At 52.0% G+C, this 16009-nt stretch overlaps 1 protein-coding gene across 1 annotated transcript in view; it reads left to right on the forward strand.

Moving 5' to 3' along the window:
• Positions 1 to 16009, forward strand: part of TMEM39A (transmembrane protein 39A) — a 632890-nt gene that overhangs the window by 417232 nt on the left and 199649 nt on the right. Inside the window, exon 5 of the mRNA XM_069635929.1 lies at positions 7869 to 8023. Within this exon, the coding sequence (XP_069492030.1) occupies positions 7869 to 8023 (155 nt within the window). The remainder of the gene's footprint in view (positions 1 to 7868; positions 8024 to 16009) is intronic.

Below are 16009 nucleotides of genomic sequence, written 5' to 3' on the forward strand. Positions count from 1 at the left end.
AAGGACGGCCTCGTCTTCCCCTCCAAAGAGAGGGTCCAAAACATGCTGTTTCAGATCCCTCAATATGTGACCGGTCGAGAGGTGACGGTACGCAAAGCAATGCGCTTGCTAGGCATGATGGCGTCGTGTATTTATTTGGTACCTCACGCGCGCCTGCGCCCAATGCAAGAGTGGCTCAACAGCCAGTGGTGTCAGGCCAGCGGACTATGGGACGATCTAGTGGTGGTCTCGCAGGCCTTAGTTCTCTCGCTACGGTGGTGGACAAAGGAAAACCTGGAAAAAGGGAAACCCTTTGCCACACCCGCGGCGGAAGCCACTCTAACCACAGACGCATCCCTCACAGGATGGGGGGCTCACCTATCCCATCAGACTGCTCACGGAGTGTGGACTCCGAACGTAGCATCCAAACACATCAATCTTCTGGAGCTACTAGCGGTGTTCAAGGAGCTAAAAGCCTTCCAGGAACACCTACAAGGCAGGACAGTGATGGTCCTTACAGACAGCACCACAGCCATGTATTACATCAACAAGCAGGGGGGAACCCACTCTCAGGACTGTCCAAACTGGCCCAAAATATATGGAAGTGGGCTCTCAAACAAAATATGTTCCTACTGTCACAACATGTACCAGGGGAACTCAATCTGCTGGCAGACAAACTCAGCAGGGATTTCCCCCTGCCCGAAGAGTACGAATGGCGACTGCACGAAGACATCGTCTTCGACGTCTTCACGCAATGGGGTTTCCCAGAAATAGACATGTTCGCAACCCTGGAGAACTCACAATGCCAAAGTTACGCCTCCAGGTACCCCCAGAACCAATCCAAGGGGAACGGTCTGTCGATTCAATGGTCAGGGAAATTTGTTTACGCTTTTCCCCCCGACTCCCCTTCTCAACAAGGTGGTGCACAAAATGCACCAGGAACAAGTAACCATGATACTGGTGGCCCCAATGTGGGCCCGACAGCCATGGTTCGCTCACTTGATGGAGATGTCTCTATCTCCCCCAGTGAAACTCCCCTGCCCGTACAACATGCTGTCTCAGGACAAGGGCAGGACTCTGCATCCATGCCCCCAGAACATGAACTTAGCAGCCTGGCTCCTGAGATCATAGAATTTGGACATCTACAGCTCCCGCAGAGATGCATGGACATCCTCAGGGAAGCCAGAAAACCTAACACTCGCCACTGCTATTCTAGCAAGTGGAAGAGATTTGTCATCTGGTGCAGAGGAAAGAGCATCAACGCAATTGACTGCTCTCCCACACATATTGTTCTATACCTGACCCATTTATTGGATTCAGGTCTAGTGTTCAATTCCATTAAAGTCCACCTAGCGGCACTTTCTGCATACACCACTTCCCAACTCAAAGTGTCGTGGTGGAAGATCCCTGTTATAAAGGCCTTCATGGAGGGAGTAAAGAGAATACACCCCCCAATAGCTGACCCAGCTCCCGGATGGGACCTTAACGTGGTACTTACCAGACTCATGGGCTCACCATTTGAACCCATGCACAAAGCATCTCTTAAAGACCTCACTCTTAAGACTGCTTTTCTAATAGCTATCACCTCCATCAGGAGAGTAAGTGAACTACAGGCTCTTTCTGTTCTAGACCCCTTTGTTACAGTTCAGAGATGAGGTGGTTCTACGCACTCACCCAAGGTTTGCTCCGAAATTCATCTCAAAATTCCACGTAAACCAGTCTATAGCACTACCAGCGTTCTTTCAAAATCCTTCCAACTTGGGAGAAAGGACTCTGCACACACTAGATGTCCGCAGAGCGGTCATGTTCTACATGGAAAGAACCAGACCACTGAGGAAGACTAATCAGTTCTTCGTCTCGGTGGCAGCAGGAAGAGAAGGGGATGCAGTTTCAAAGTCCACTATTTCTAGATGGATTGTTCAATGCATCACTCTCTGCTATACTCTTGCTAAGAGAGAACTGCCCTTTAGGCCAAGAGCACATTCTACTCGAGGCACGGGGGCGTCCATAGCATTCATTGCAAATGTTCCCCTTGAGTCCATCTGCAAAGCGGCTACCTGGAGTTCTGTGCACACCTTTACAAAACACTACTGTCTAGATGCACACTCTAGATCTGACTCCCAGGTGGGACAGGCAGTATTAAGACATCTTTTCTCTACTGTTCCTTCTCATAACCCACCGCCAACTCCGGGTACTGCTCGCTAGTCTATGCACAGCATGTGATTCTAAGCAGATTAACAAACATCAGAAGACAATGCATTACTTACCGTAAAAGCATTTCTGATGGTTGTATCTGCTTAGATTCACATGCGCCCACCCTTCCTCCCCGCTCGGATGGAAGGAACATAGACATCCTTTTCTATATTTCTCTCTTTTCTGTACTCACTCACGTCTAGAAGGCTCCCTCAGGGCAGAAAAATACAAACAGAGGGACCTCGACGCGTGAGGGATTGTGGGTACAACGCACGTCACTATAGGGATAGTGTTACAGACACGCCTTGTCGACGTCCCCTTTTCGACTACGAAAAACAAAATGCAATACTCCGCAGTGACCACTGGATGTCGGACCTATGCACAGCATGTGAATCTAAGCAGATACAACCATCAGAAATGCTTTTACGGTAACTAATGCATTGTCATATAATTAAAAGGGAATTCAGCTTTTTATCGACTTTTTTTTCGACATTTTGACTGCACACCGGATTGGATTATGGGAAGTACATACAGAGGCTACACACAGAAGGGGATAAGCTCAGTAGGCTCCTAGCCTGGCTAACCAGGCAGGAAAGTAGACCCTACACGATAAATGCAATAAAAGATGAAAAGGGCACATAAGTGAGGACCCAGGAGGGCATTAATAGGGTCTTCTCGCAATTCTACGAAAGGTTGTACTCCCAGAACCAGGAAGCAGAGGCTGAGGACATAGCTGACGCCCTAGCGGAGATTAACCTCCCGAAAATATTGGAGGAGCAGGCACAGATATTGGAGGCACCCCTCACAATAGAGGAACTGGCAGCTGTAATAGCCAGTCTCCTGACCAGCAAGTCCCCGGGACCTGATGGGCTACCCGGGGAATTTTACAAGGAATGTAAGGACACCCTGGCTCCTAAGCTGCTAGAGATGTATGAGGAGTCATATGAGAGAGGACAGCTCCCGAACAGCATGTCGTAATCGGTAATGAGACCGATACTAAAACCAGGGAAACCACCTCTCGACTGCAGCTCCTACAGGCTGATTTAACTGATAAATCAGGACTCAAAAATCCTAACCGCAAGCCTAGCCTGCCGACAAACGGGTCATACCCATGATGGTGCACCCAGACCAGACTGGCTACGTACCGGAGAGGAACACTACGTGGAATCTGCGCAGACTCCACCATATAGTCGATCAAACAAACTAGAGAAGGTGTGAATACGCTGTGGCGTTGTCGGAAGCTGTCAAAGCCTTTGATTCTGTCAACAGGAACTGGCTGCTGAGCGCACTAGTCCATTTTGGTGCTGGAGAGGGACTTCTTCCCTGGATAAAGCTCCTTTGCAAAGATACCAAGGAGAGGGTGAAGACAGGTAGACCATCTTGGAGGCTTGAACATCTGTAGGGGCATGAAGCAGGGATGTCCACTATCCCCGATGTTGTATGTATTGACCCTAGAACCATTTGCAGCCTTCCTCAGAGCAGAGTATAAAGAACCTGGGATAGAAATAGACGGGGTCAAACACCAAATCTCGATATACGCGAATGACATGCTCCTTTATGTTAAGAATCCACGAGAACACTTACCAGATCTGCTAGAGGCTTTGGGTGCATTTGCTAGACTGTCGGGAATCACTGTTAACAGAGGAAAGTTTTTGCTGTTCCCCCTAACAGACCCCTGGCCAACTGCCAGATCTGGGCCTCACATGGACACCAGACACCTTCCGCTATTTAGGGGTGGACATGCATCATGACCCTATAAAAACACATAAGGCCAACACTCGGGCCGTCCTGGAAAAAATCAGGAAAGTAATGAAGTTCTGGGTTACACTGCCACTAGGGATGATAGGGCCCTGCTGAAAATGACAGTACTGCCCCGCCTGTTATACTACTTTACAAGCATACCACATCATACCCGGGTCATTTTTCAAACAGCTAACTGATGGCACGGGAGTTCCTGTGGGGAGGAGGGAGGAACAGTATAGCCCTGAACACACTACAAAGAGATTATGAATCAGGAGGGATCAGCTTGCCAGACTTTGAACGCTACTACCTGGCAGGACAACTCAATTTGTGGTACGGTGATTGGGAGACGAAACAGCCATAGACTCACTGCTTCTACAGCCAGCTCTGCAACAATACTACGAGAGAGTTGCCATGGATAGATGAAACCCGGATTAAACCCCTCCCCAACATGACCAAACTGGGCCTAACCCTATGGGAAAGGGACTGGAAAACACAAGGGACCCCTGCTCCACGCAAATTCCCCTTGCAGGGCTAAATGGGCCCATACAGAGACCCTGACAACATATCAAACACATTGGGAAGACAGGGGAGTGGCCCAGATTGGGGACTTGTGGCAAGATGGACATTGGGTGGAATTCCAGACCCTGATTACAGAGCAAGACATACACAGGGGTCCATTTATACTGTATAACAGCATGATCCAGACAATCAGTAAGTGGTGGACGACACTACCCCGTGGGGAAGACACTGAGTGGGCACTGGGCAATGGACGCGTGGGACAACGTATCAGAAGGGGGACACACGGTATCCAGACTCTGTGAACAGCTCCTAGGAAGTAATAATGCACGAGAGCTGCAAGCTTGAGCAAGATGGGAAGATGAACTCCAGAAACCCTTCACATGCGAGGAATGGTCCAGGGCCCTCAGGTACACGAAGAAAGTCTCCAGGAATGCGAGATTTAGACCAGCACAGCTCTACCTCACACATAGAGCATATGTCATGCCCAGGAGAATGTCCACCATGGGTAATAAGCAAACCCGAAGCTGCCCAAGATGTGCGGCAGAGAAGGCAGATATGCTGCACATGTTTTTGGTCCTGCAAGGTGCTGACAAGATTCTGGGACACTGTTTGTTTGAGCAAAGGCGGCGGAAGGTGGAATCCATATGCAGGCGTGGTCACCGGAATCCTATTTACTAGGCCTGTTCCCTAGAGGCGGCAAACAAAGGACACACATTGCAAAAATGAAAGACCTAATGGGCATGCTGGGGAAGCGCTGCATAGCAAGGTCATGGAACTCGAGCACTGGCCGAACATAGAGACAATGTGGGCAGATCTGAAGAAATGGGTGATAGCTGGAATGTCAGTGTGGACTAGAGCAATGCAAAGGGAGAAAGCGAGAGCAGAGCCAAGATACTTGCATGGAACTCGCTAGTACAGGAACTGTTCGAACATGCAGGAAGAAATGGCACAAGCAACCCCAGCGGGCCAGAGGACTGTTGATAAGCTGGCAGTAATGTGAGGGGAGAATCCTCACTTAGGAAAGAGGGGGCTGACCCAACCCAGACAGTGCAGGACCCTGGGGGGGGGGCGCAATCTGGTGGCGTTACAGAACACTGAGGACATGGGCGAGAGAGGCCAGGGAAGCGCACCAAGAAAGCTGATACTGGGGAGTGGATTCCGACCATGAAGTGCAGTTTATGTGTGATGTTTGTTGTTTGTAAAAACAATAAAGAGATTTTAAAAAAATGCTATAATATGGCTTATACATTTCTATGAATTTGTTTTACACTCTTAATAAAGGCAGTCACTTAAAACGTGTGCAGTATTGCTTTTTATCGAAGTATAGCAGCAAGCAAAATGCACACTTTAATAAGGCATCCTTTTAGTCGTGACAGTAAGCTAGAGGCATAAATCTCCAATAAATGACAATGGGCCTCATTACACGGACGGCGGTAACCATGTGTAACCATAGCTATTAGCGCCATGGTTGCCGTCGGTATTTTACCAAGTCCGCCATGGTGAATGGCAGAATAACCGCCCTATTCCAAGCTGTAAGCGGGCGGTAATTCCCCATTCACCATGGCCCTTCCCCATTCCCATTTTTGCCCCCATAGGGGTCAATGGGAATGGGGAAGGCGGTAATTACGGTACCGCAAATTGCGGTACCTAATTACCTCCTAGGTCCCTTTGCGGGTCCCGTCCTTAAAGGCTGGTAGAACCAGCCGTTAGGGTAGGGTCCCACAAAGGGACCTCGTAGTAAGGCGGTAAGGGTTTACCGGTACTGGTACCCTTACCGGTACCTGCAAACACTTACCGCTGTCCGTGTAATGAGGCCCAATCTATTGTCGGTTTTCTTGCTCTGCCAGAAAGACCTTACACATTGTTTTATTTTATGCCTCACATTTGCTGTAAAGCTCCTGGCATACATACCTAACTTAGGTAGTCCTTCCACATCAGGTAAGTAGTTGGCAGGTCATTATCTGAAAAGCGGGTGGAAGAGGAGGAAGTCTTAAAGTTCCCCTGCACACATTTTGGCTATAGCCAATAGATAAGTAAATATTCAGTTTACAGTACACTTTTATGGAGACCGTTTTCAGGATGAAATTGGGGGTAAATGCCCAATTTCTCCACACAAAGTATTTCCCTGGGGAAATCCTACCATAGAACCTCACCAAACAGAAATGTAAGCATAGTTCTATTAGTATCACTACATATTATCCCCACCAAAAATATCGCTGTATATATGGTCATCTGGAATGGCCATAGGCGATATTTTTGTGAGGGATTAGGAGCGGGGGATGCGGGGGTGTCCCCCGCAGGTTCCATGCCTTAATATTAGCACAAAAATATGGTGATATTTTTGCGGGGATATTAACAAATGGAACCGTTCTATTGAGTGGCATGCACACTTCCATCCCAAGTAACCAACCATGAGGTACTTGGTCTCTGGGGAGAATGACTTCTGTCGTTGGCCAATCGGTGGGGGTCTTGAGGTTGTGGATCCAGTCGCTAGAGATGTTTTCGGGATTGGGTCGGCTGGGCAGCAGTTCAGATGTCTGTTTACAGGACAGTACTTGCAGACTTATAGCAGGATAGACCAGATGCCAAAATATGAAGTGCCCAATCAGGAGGAACCCACAGGATGCCATAGTTAAGAATCCCTGGTTCAAGAGTCAGTGGCAAAGGACAGACTCCAAACAGGCCCTCTTCATGCAGGAGACCATCAGTAGAAGGTGACAATGTTCCTTGGCCACTAGTTGAGTATCTGCAGAGTCCCAAGATTGAGCTTGCGACCGCCTCCATAGCAGCAGAGAAGCCTGGTCTTTGGATGGCCAGCCCACCGGATGCTCCCGGGACACTTCTGAAGTCCACCGATGGCAGGACTAGTTGATCCCAACCGTTCAAGGGAAGAAGGCACCATTGATTGTTCAGTGTTTTGCGGGATACCGTTTATTAGACTACGATTCCGTGATGCACACAAAGGTGCAGACTAAAGGCCTTGATTACCTGGGACTTTTGTTCAAACCAAAACTAATAGTGCACTAAAAGGCAGAAAGTGTTGTGTGTTGTGAACGGCAAATATGAATACTCTGCCACTTACTGGAGACTATATTCTCTTGTTTTCAGCATTGAGCTGTGATTTATCCAGATTTGTGGAAGAAAACTGTTACATGTGTATTTTTATAAATCGGATGTTTAAAAGGAAGCTGAGGCAGGCCTGTAAATGCTGCTATGATGTTACTGTTGATTTGTGGAGCCTTATCCAACTATTCATTTTTAATTCCGATGTGTGTCCTGGACCATGCTGGCTGTTTGTGGTGTTTTTTTGCCAATGTCCTCCTTGCATGCCTACATGTCTTAGCAACATTCCTCATTCTGGCAGAGATTGACGTTGGTGTGGCCCTTGATTCACAGCTTGCACCTCTAACTCTCTGGCTGCGTGTCGCTTGCAGGCCTCCCAGGTGGGCACGACGTCCATGATCCAGTACACTGCCCTGATCAGCGTGCGACTGGTGCTGCTCACGCTGTGCGGATGGGTGCTCTGCTGGACGCTGGTCAACTTGTTCCGGAACCACTCTGTCTTAAACCTTCTATTCCTCGGCTACCCGTGAGTATGACCCCAACATCTCCTGCCTCCACCTTTCCTGTATGCTTCGGTTTCAATGTGATTTCCGTCCACTTTTCACTTTGGTCCATTAGTTTCCAACCTCTCTAAAGTGCTAAACCCGCCCCTTCACTCCTTCATATGCATTAACCCTGTTCCCACCCTAGGGTCAGTTCTAAAAGGCATAGGATACCTATTTCTATCCCGTGACGTCAACGCCCCCCACCCCACCCCACAAAACTCTAAGGGCGACTCAACATTCTTCTGTTAATCGCAGTGGTCGTTTAACAGTCCTCTGGGTCGACCAGCACCCTCACTTCTTTCTGGCATCACCGCCCAAATTGCAAAAGACGGATGAGTCCTTATTGTTCAGAACTGAGGACGGGGAGAGTGACTGGGTCTGTAATCATTCATCACGATTGATGATTACAGCAGGGACCCTCGTGCCCTCCCCTTTTCATTACGCGAGAGGGCTCAATGTAGGCCCGACCCTGGAAATCCTACCCCGGTTTCCCAGTCTCTATCCGTGTGTGAGTTTGTGCGTCACACATCAGACGTGATGACTGAGATAGAAAATGCACCCATACCACCGTTTTACGGCACTGCAGTTTCTTTTTTTTTTATTTGTAGGGTTTTAATCTATTGTATGCCTTGCTACGTGGAGCAGCAAAGAGCTCTACATATTACATGTTTTGCAACCAAAGATCCGGAACATGAGCAGCGCTTTTGAAAAATATGCTCTGTTGTCCAGTTGAAACAGTTTAAAGAAACCAGGGTGTGAAAAGGGGCACGAACACCTGCGATTATGACAGTGCCACAAGGCCGCGATTTGGTTTCCTTTCTTTTGTGTTGGTGTCCTGGCCTTACCTTCTTAGGACTTCCTGGGTTTTCCTGTTTTCATGCCGGATTCTTTTATTTGAATTTTGGACTTGCTGCGTTTGTTTTCAGACACAGTTGACAGTCCCCACGTGGGTAAATTGTTCTATTCACAATCTGGACATCACTTAGTATGTGTATACGTTAGAGTGTGGGGCAATCATTATTATTGCCGCGGTATTAGTTGCACATTTTTAGAGGAGAACTTTTACTGCGTTTGTGCATCGTTTTATGGACATTAGTGGTGGTTATTTTTGGTGTAAATTTCTTTCCGGTAACTTCATTTCGGGTATTGGATACAAATGCATAATGTGAGTGTATACAGTCGTGTGATTGTGTTCTGTGCTGTACAATTTGTTTTCATAAAGACGTAGAAGTTTGTCTCAACTTATATTTGTCGTATGCAAGTGATGTGCGGGGTTTGGCGAAATGAGTTGGTGACTGCATTCTACGGTATTGGCATTTATGTAGTTATATAAATTCTAGTATTAGCCGTACGGGTGCGTGGAGGTGAAGCAAGTGCGTTATGAGTTTCCGGGTCCATCGATAATTTGCATACCATGTAGTGAGTGTGGCAGTTGTATTCTTAACGTCATTTCTGTTTTTAGGGAGGCGTGTGTTGGCGGTCGTGTCAAGGCAAAGATCTTGTCGTTTTTGCCCTGTTGGCCAGATTTCGCCAGTTTTTGCGCTGTTTTTCCATTTGGATGGGTTTTGTATAAGTTGAGTTGATAAGGTTTTCGGGTTAATGTGCCACTTATCATGGTGCTAGATAATGCCGTGTTGTGTGCTAGCGGGACTGCAAGACTTGTCCTTTGCCTCAAGCCCAGGGATCGTATCTCTCCAGCACTGAAATATCTTTACTGGATACCCGTGCCTGTAAGGATCAAGTTCAAGACCCTCTGCATAGTCAACAAGGCTTTCGGGGGCCTGGAACCACTCCATCTCCAACTTTCTCTTCCTAAACCTCTTCCTTCTCGAGCTCTCCGCTAATCCACCTCCAACTCTGGGGGTCAACCGCTTCTCCAAGCAGAGAGTTGCAGGGCACAGGGGCAGATCACTCTCCTCGACTGGGGCCTCCCTCTGGAACAGCCTCCCTACCTGCAACTCAAGACCTTCCTTTTCGCTTCCGCTTTCTCTCTTCCTCTCCCCTGCTGACATACCTGACTGCTCCACGCACTGGTCACCTGGATACCCTCTGAACTAGGACCAGGCTCCTGCATGTCCAGCTGCCCTCGCACTGACTCTGGGCTTTCCCAGCACTCCAGGGTCTGTACCTGCAACCGTACAGTCCCATCTCTTTGCACTTATGAGCCATTCGCTGGCTGCACATTTTCAGTTACCTGCACTTCTCCTTTCCACTGCCCCTCCCACCCCCTGCCACGTCTCCCCTTCCCTCTTACCCGCACTTGCGTGATCTGAATGACACAAAGCCTAGTAAGATCATTGTTTTGTCCTTCCTTTGTTTCCCCCTCCTTGTCTTGTTGCACCTAGAAACACTGGTGTACAGGCGTGTTATAAATGCCATATTATATCTAGTGGTGGAGTGTAGGAGTTGTCTGGGTGGTTTGGTGTTTGGCTGTTTGGCCAAGTTTACATCTTGCAATTTTGTTCCCATGTGTGTTTTTTTTTTTTTTTTGTATTCCTTCAAGGAAATGCAAGGTTTGTTGTTCATCAAGGGTATCAATAGATTCGGCAATAGGGAGCGTCTATTTTATTGGAACTTTTGTTCTGTGTTTGGAAACAATTGTTTTGTTGATTTTGGGGTGCAAGATGTCGGTGAATCTAACTAGTTTGGTGTTATGCTGACTACGTGCTGCGTGTAAGTTTTGTGCCGGAAGTTTTAGGTGATCATCCAACGGGATATTGTTTGTGCAGCGCAGTTGCTCGCAGTTGAGCCGGTTGCGCTCAGGTGTGGCAGGCTTGAGGCTCTGGGGGCAGCCCAGGGCGGTAGGAGTTTGTCCATTGGTGGTTAGGTTGGTTAGTTGTTTGCTCTTTTGAGCAAGGGTACGCTCAGGTGTGGCAGGCCTGGGGCTCTGAGGGGCAGCTCAGGGCAGGTGGTTGTGCAGTTTTAACATTTTTTTTGTGTCCTCGTGGGTATTCCTTTCTGTTGGTTGGCTTTGTGGGGAGCATTAAGGTAATTTTTTTTCCACATCGGTGGGCTTTTGCTTCTCCAGCATGGGGTCTGGCATGGATTCACATGCTCATGAATATTCCCCGTCGTCAGGCTGGGAATCCTCGGTAAAGAAAAAACCAGTATCAGTTTCGTTTCTGATCTGTCTTTCGTAGTAGTAACCAATCACTGGTCTCTGCGTCATACTGACCACGGCCAATGACTGCCCTCTACCTAAGCCCCGCCTCTGGCAGCCATCTTCAGATTTTCACCGCACGTTCATGTGTTGGGATCCTCGTGCTATTGCTCTCGAGCGTTCGTGCTATTTTTTCACGTTTTTTCTCAAAAAACTGTTTTTTTTTTCGGTCAAAAGAGCCTCAAGCTCCACCGACTCTCCATCCGATCAACGGGGACCCGTGTCGGATTCGTCTACGCCCCTCAAGGGTGAAGATTCGTCGAGCTACGCTTTTGGAGGATTCCAGAAGTTTCTCAGGCCCATCTCGGTCATGGCCCAGGAGAAGGGAAGCTCGACGCCCGGAAAGCTGTGCAGGGTCTGCCCTGGATGCCAGCTACAGAATGTCTTTAAGGAAGACTAACACTCCTTTTGTCTTTACTGCCTACATGAGGACAAGACGCACGTGGAGAAGGACTGTGCGTTTTGCGGCAACATGTCGGAGCGGACCATGAAGGACCGCCATCAACGTCTCGCCAACTGGCTGGAAGGGAAGAGCCCGCCCGGCGAGAAAAGGAGGAAGAAATCCGAGCGGTCTTCTAAGACCTTTGAGGACGCCCGGCGACGGGGGTCCAACACAAGGCCAAGCACCGCGAGTCCGCTGGCACCGGGAGCGCCGAACGGTCGGGCTCTACGGGCGCCAGGCAGGGCGCACCCTCCCCGGCACCATCAACCACGAGCCAACGCTCTGGGTCGGGTAAGAGGAAGGCCGAGCACCCGGCAAAGCTCCTGGAGAGGCCCCGGTCGAGCTCGAAGGCGGAGGGGGAGCGAGGCAGTGTCCCCCCCCCCTCAAGGAGAAGGCGGTGAGCGCACCTAAGGTGGTGAAAGCCTTAATCCATCCGGCCAAGGCCTCTATCGAGACAGTCGCGGCGGCCCTGGCTCAGCCTGTGGAGGCTACATCAGTGGTGGCGACCTCGGGGCTCAGAGTCTCCCTGCCACCGCGGAGGGAGTCCTCTTTTATGCCCATCGACAGGACCCCCGTGAAACCTCCGACGGAGAAGAAAAAGGGGGGGCAGGAGGTCGTCGTGGATTCGGCCTCAACCTCTGAGGAAGAACTGGTCGAGGTCTTAAGCCACGGCGTTGGCGTGGAAGAAGACCAGCCTGTCGGGAGGGATCCCGACGCAGGAGACGACGACATCGTCGAGGGTACCGACGGGGCCCCTGACCGCCCGTCGGACTCCCCTCTACCAGCGCCGCAAGACAACTCTGCGGCCATTTTGTTGGCTATACAGTCCTTATGCTCAGAGATAAGGACGAGACTGCCGTTGCCAGTGGAGATCCCGTCAGGGGACCCGGAACCAGGCCCTTCGGGCAGCCCCCCTCCTAAGAAAAGAAGGATTCACCCTCCACCTCCTTTTCAGCCGTCGCGCCCCGTTCAGCCCTCCTCCCTGTCCACGACTCGAGGGGATGACAAGGGGACTGACACGGCCGCGACGGGTACGGACGACGAGGTGTACGACGAGGATCTGCCGTCGTCGCCTCCCACCCGGGCTTCCCCGCCCGACGAGATTGGATCTTTTCACTCCATGATTGCCAGGGCGTCCGAGCTCTTCCAGCTCTGCCCTGAGGAGAAGAAGAAGGAAGGTTTCCTTTATCAGCGGCGCGAGGCCAAGAGGAAGACGGTCCTCTCGGTACCTCTGCTGGACGATATTTGGGATGAGGGCCTTGCCCTCCTCAAGAACCCATCCACGACGCCGGCTAGAAGAGACCGGTACGAGAAGAAGTACCGGGTCCCGGACGCGGCCCCCTTGTGCCTCCGGGCACAGCCTACCCCGGACTCTGTCGTCTCCGCGGCGGCCAGGAAGAAAGCGGGGGGGGTGCGGCCTCCACGTCGACTTCCCCGCCGGACGGCGAGGGAAAGAAATTGGACACGATGGGGCGCAGGGTCATCTCGTCTGCAGCGACGACGATTAAGGCGGCCAACGCCCTGGCTATCGTAGCCCGCTACGACAGGGAGCTGTGGTACAAACTGGCTCCCCTGCTGGACTTCCTACCGGACGACAAGAGGGCGGATGCCCTGGAGATCTTGCAGGAAGGTGAGGTGGCGTCAGACCACGCCATCACGATTGCGACGGACATCGCCGACACTGGATTTCGCCAGTTGGGCAACGGCGTGTGCCTTAGGCGGCGTGGATGGCTCAGGGCTACTGACTTCCGTCAAGACGTACAGACCAGAGTCCTGGACATGCCGTTCGATGGGAACAATCTGTTTGGGAAAACAGTGGACGATTCCCTTCAAGCCATCAAAGCGGAGACGGCCCGGGCTCTCGGGGTTCTCCAGCAACGGCGGCCGCCCTTTCGGAGCGGCGGAGGCAAGGGTGCCTCCAAAGGTTCCGGCGGCGGATTTTCCACCTACCGTCAAGCGGCCCGTTCATCGTCTCAAGAAACTTACAGGGGACGAGGCAAGTCAGGCGGACCCCGCCGTCGTCGCCAAGGAGGTCAAGGCGGCAAAGCCTCGTCTAAGCAGGATTGAACCGGCCGTGGGGTCTGGCCCCCACCGAAGCACCCCGGTGGGAGGCCGGCTGGCGAGCTTCGTCAGCGTGTGGGAGTCCATCTCCACCGACCGTTGGGTGCTGGACGCCCTGGCCCAGGGCCACGCGCTCGAGTTTCAAAGAAGGTGGCCGCGCGTCCCCCCTGTGGCCAGGAAAGAGCTTCACGTCCCTCAGCTTCTCTGGGAGGTAAAGGCGATGCTCAGGAAGGGCGCCATCGAACTCGTCCCAAAGAGGCTTCGGGGCTCGGGAGTTTACTCAAGATACTTCCTCGTGAAGAAGACGACGGGAGGATGGCGCCCCATCCTAGACCTACGACGGCTGAACAAGTTCATCAAGGCGCAGAAGTTCCGGATGGTCACCCTCCAGCACGTCCTGGGTCAGCTGGAGGAGGGTGACTTCCTGTCGTCGTTGGATTTGGAGGATGCCTACTTCCATATTCCCATCCTAAAGGGGCACCGAAAATTTCTCAGGTTCGTGGTCCAAGGGCGTCACTATCAGTTCAGAGCCCTTCCCTTCGGTCTGCGGTCGGCGCCCAGGGTATTCACCAAGTGCCTTGCACCAGTTTCATCTGGCACAGCTGCGCCGAGAGGGGATCCACGTCTACCCCTACCTGGACGACTGGCTCATCCGAGCCAAGACGAGGGAGCTCGCCGTGGAGCACACGGCAAGGACCGTCCAAATTCTCACGGACCTGGGATTCTCCGTGAACTACGCCAAGTCCCACCTGGTACCCTCGCAAGACGCACTGTTTCTGGGAGCGAAGCTCGACACAGTGTCCCTTCTGGCCTCCCCGTCGGAGGAAAGGACCAGGACCAGGGCCATCCTGGGCAAGGTACAGCGGATGTTGGTCGCTGACGCGGCCAAGGTGAGGTCCATCAAGTCCCTCCTCGGAATGATGTCTTCTTGCATCTACCTCATTCCTATGTGCAGGCTCCGGATGCGCCCGTTGCAGGAGTTCCTGGACGCGCGCTGGATCCAAACGACGGGCAACTTCGAGGAGAGGATCACACTCGACGAGAGTTTCCGACGAGCGATCCGGTGGTGGGGCACCCGCGCGCATCTGACGGCGGGCATGGACTTCCAGACCCCAGGCCACCAGGAGACAGTGACCACGGATGCCTCCCTGGAAGGGTGGGGAGCGCACACCGGAAATCTGCACGCGAGAGGCCTTTGGCTCCCGACGGAGAAGTCCCTCCATATCAACGTCCTGGAGCTCCGTGCAGTGTTTTGGGCCCTCAGGTCCTTCCTTCCGTCCCTCAAGGGCAAGGTGGTGAGGATCTTCACCGACAACATCACCACCATGTTTTACATCAGGAAACAGGGCGGAACCAGGTCCCCAGCACTGTCCAAGGAGGCGCAGGACCTGTGGCATTGGGCCGTCGCCCAAAGGATGTTTCTGGTGCCGTTTCATCTGGCAGGGATAAAAAACACCATCGCCGACTCACTCAGCAGGGAGCTGCGCTCGTGCCACGAGTGGGAACTACGGCAGGATCTAGTGGATCGCCTCTTCCGACGGTGGGGCACACCCCAGATCGACCTGTTCGCGACAGCGACGAACTCCAAGTGCCGGAGGTTCGCCAGCAGGTTTCCCCAGCCGAGGAGCATGGGCGATGCTTTCTCGTTCCCCTGGGAAGGCCTGTTCCTATACGCGTTCCCTCCTCTGCCACTGCTGATCCGGCTCATCAACCAGCTCAAGAGGTCACGGTGCAGGATGATCCTCGTCGCACCTGCGTGGCCGTTGCAGATATGGTTCCCGGACCTTCTGGACTTGTCAGCGTCCCCGTCAATCAAGCTGCCAGTGGACGCGGATCTGCTCTCCAGGGAAGGAGGCGCCATCCTCCACCACGACCCGAAGTCGCTGAACTTGCAGGCCTGGCTCCTGCAGCGCTAGAGTTTGGAGGATACGACATACCGGCCGACTGCAGAGAGGTTCTTGCAAAGGCCAGGGGTTCCTCGACTCTTAAATGCTACGGACACAAATGGAAGAGGTTCTCTGTCTGGTGCCACGCACAGAAGATTAACCCTCTAAGGATTACGGCTCCCCAAGTGCTGCCGTAACCTGTTGACGCTGGCCAAGGCTGGACTGGCACACGCGTCCATCAAGATTCATCTTGCTGCGATCTCCCGATACACCAGAACCACGGGGCGGACGTCCTTGTGGTCTCATCGTCTGGTGAAAGAGTTCATGAAGGGACTGTTCAGATCGTTCCCGCCGGTGAAGGCTCCGGCCCCGGCGTGGGAGCTCAACGTGGTGCTGACCAAGCTCATGGGACCTCCGT

This window comes from Ambystoma mexicanum, chromosome 7p, assembly GCF_040938575.1.
Source record: "Ambystoma mexicanum isolate Mex_15411 chromosome 7p, UKY_AmexF1_1, whole genome shotgun sequence".
Lineage (NCBI taxonomy): Eukaryota > Metazoa > Chordata > Amphibia > Caudata > Ambystomatidae > Ambystoma > Ambystoma mexicanum.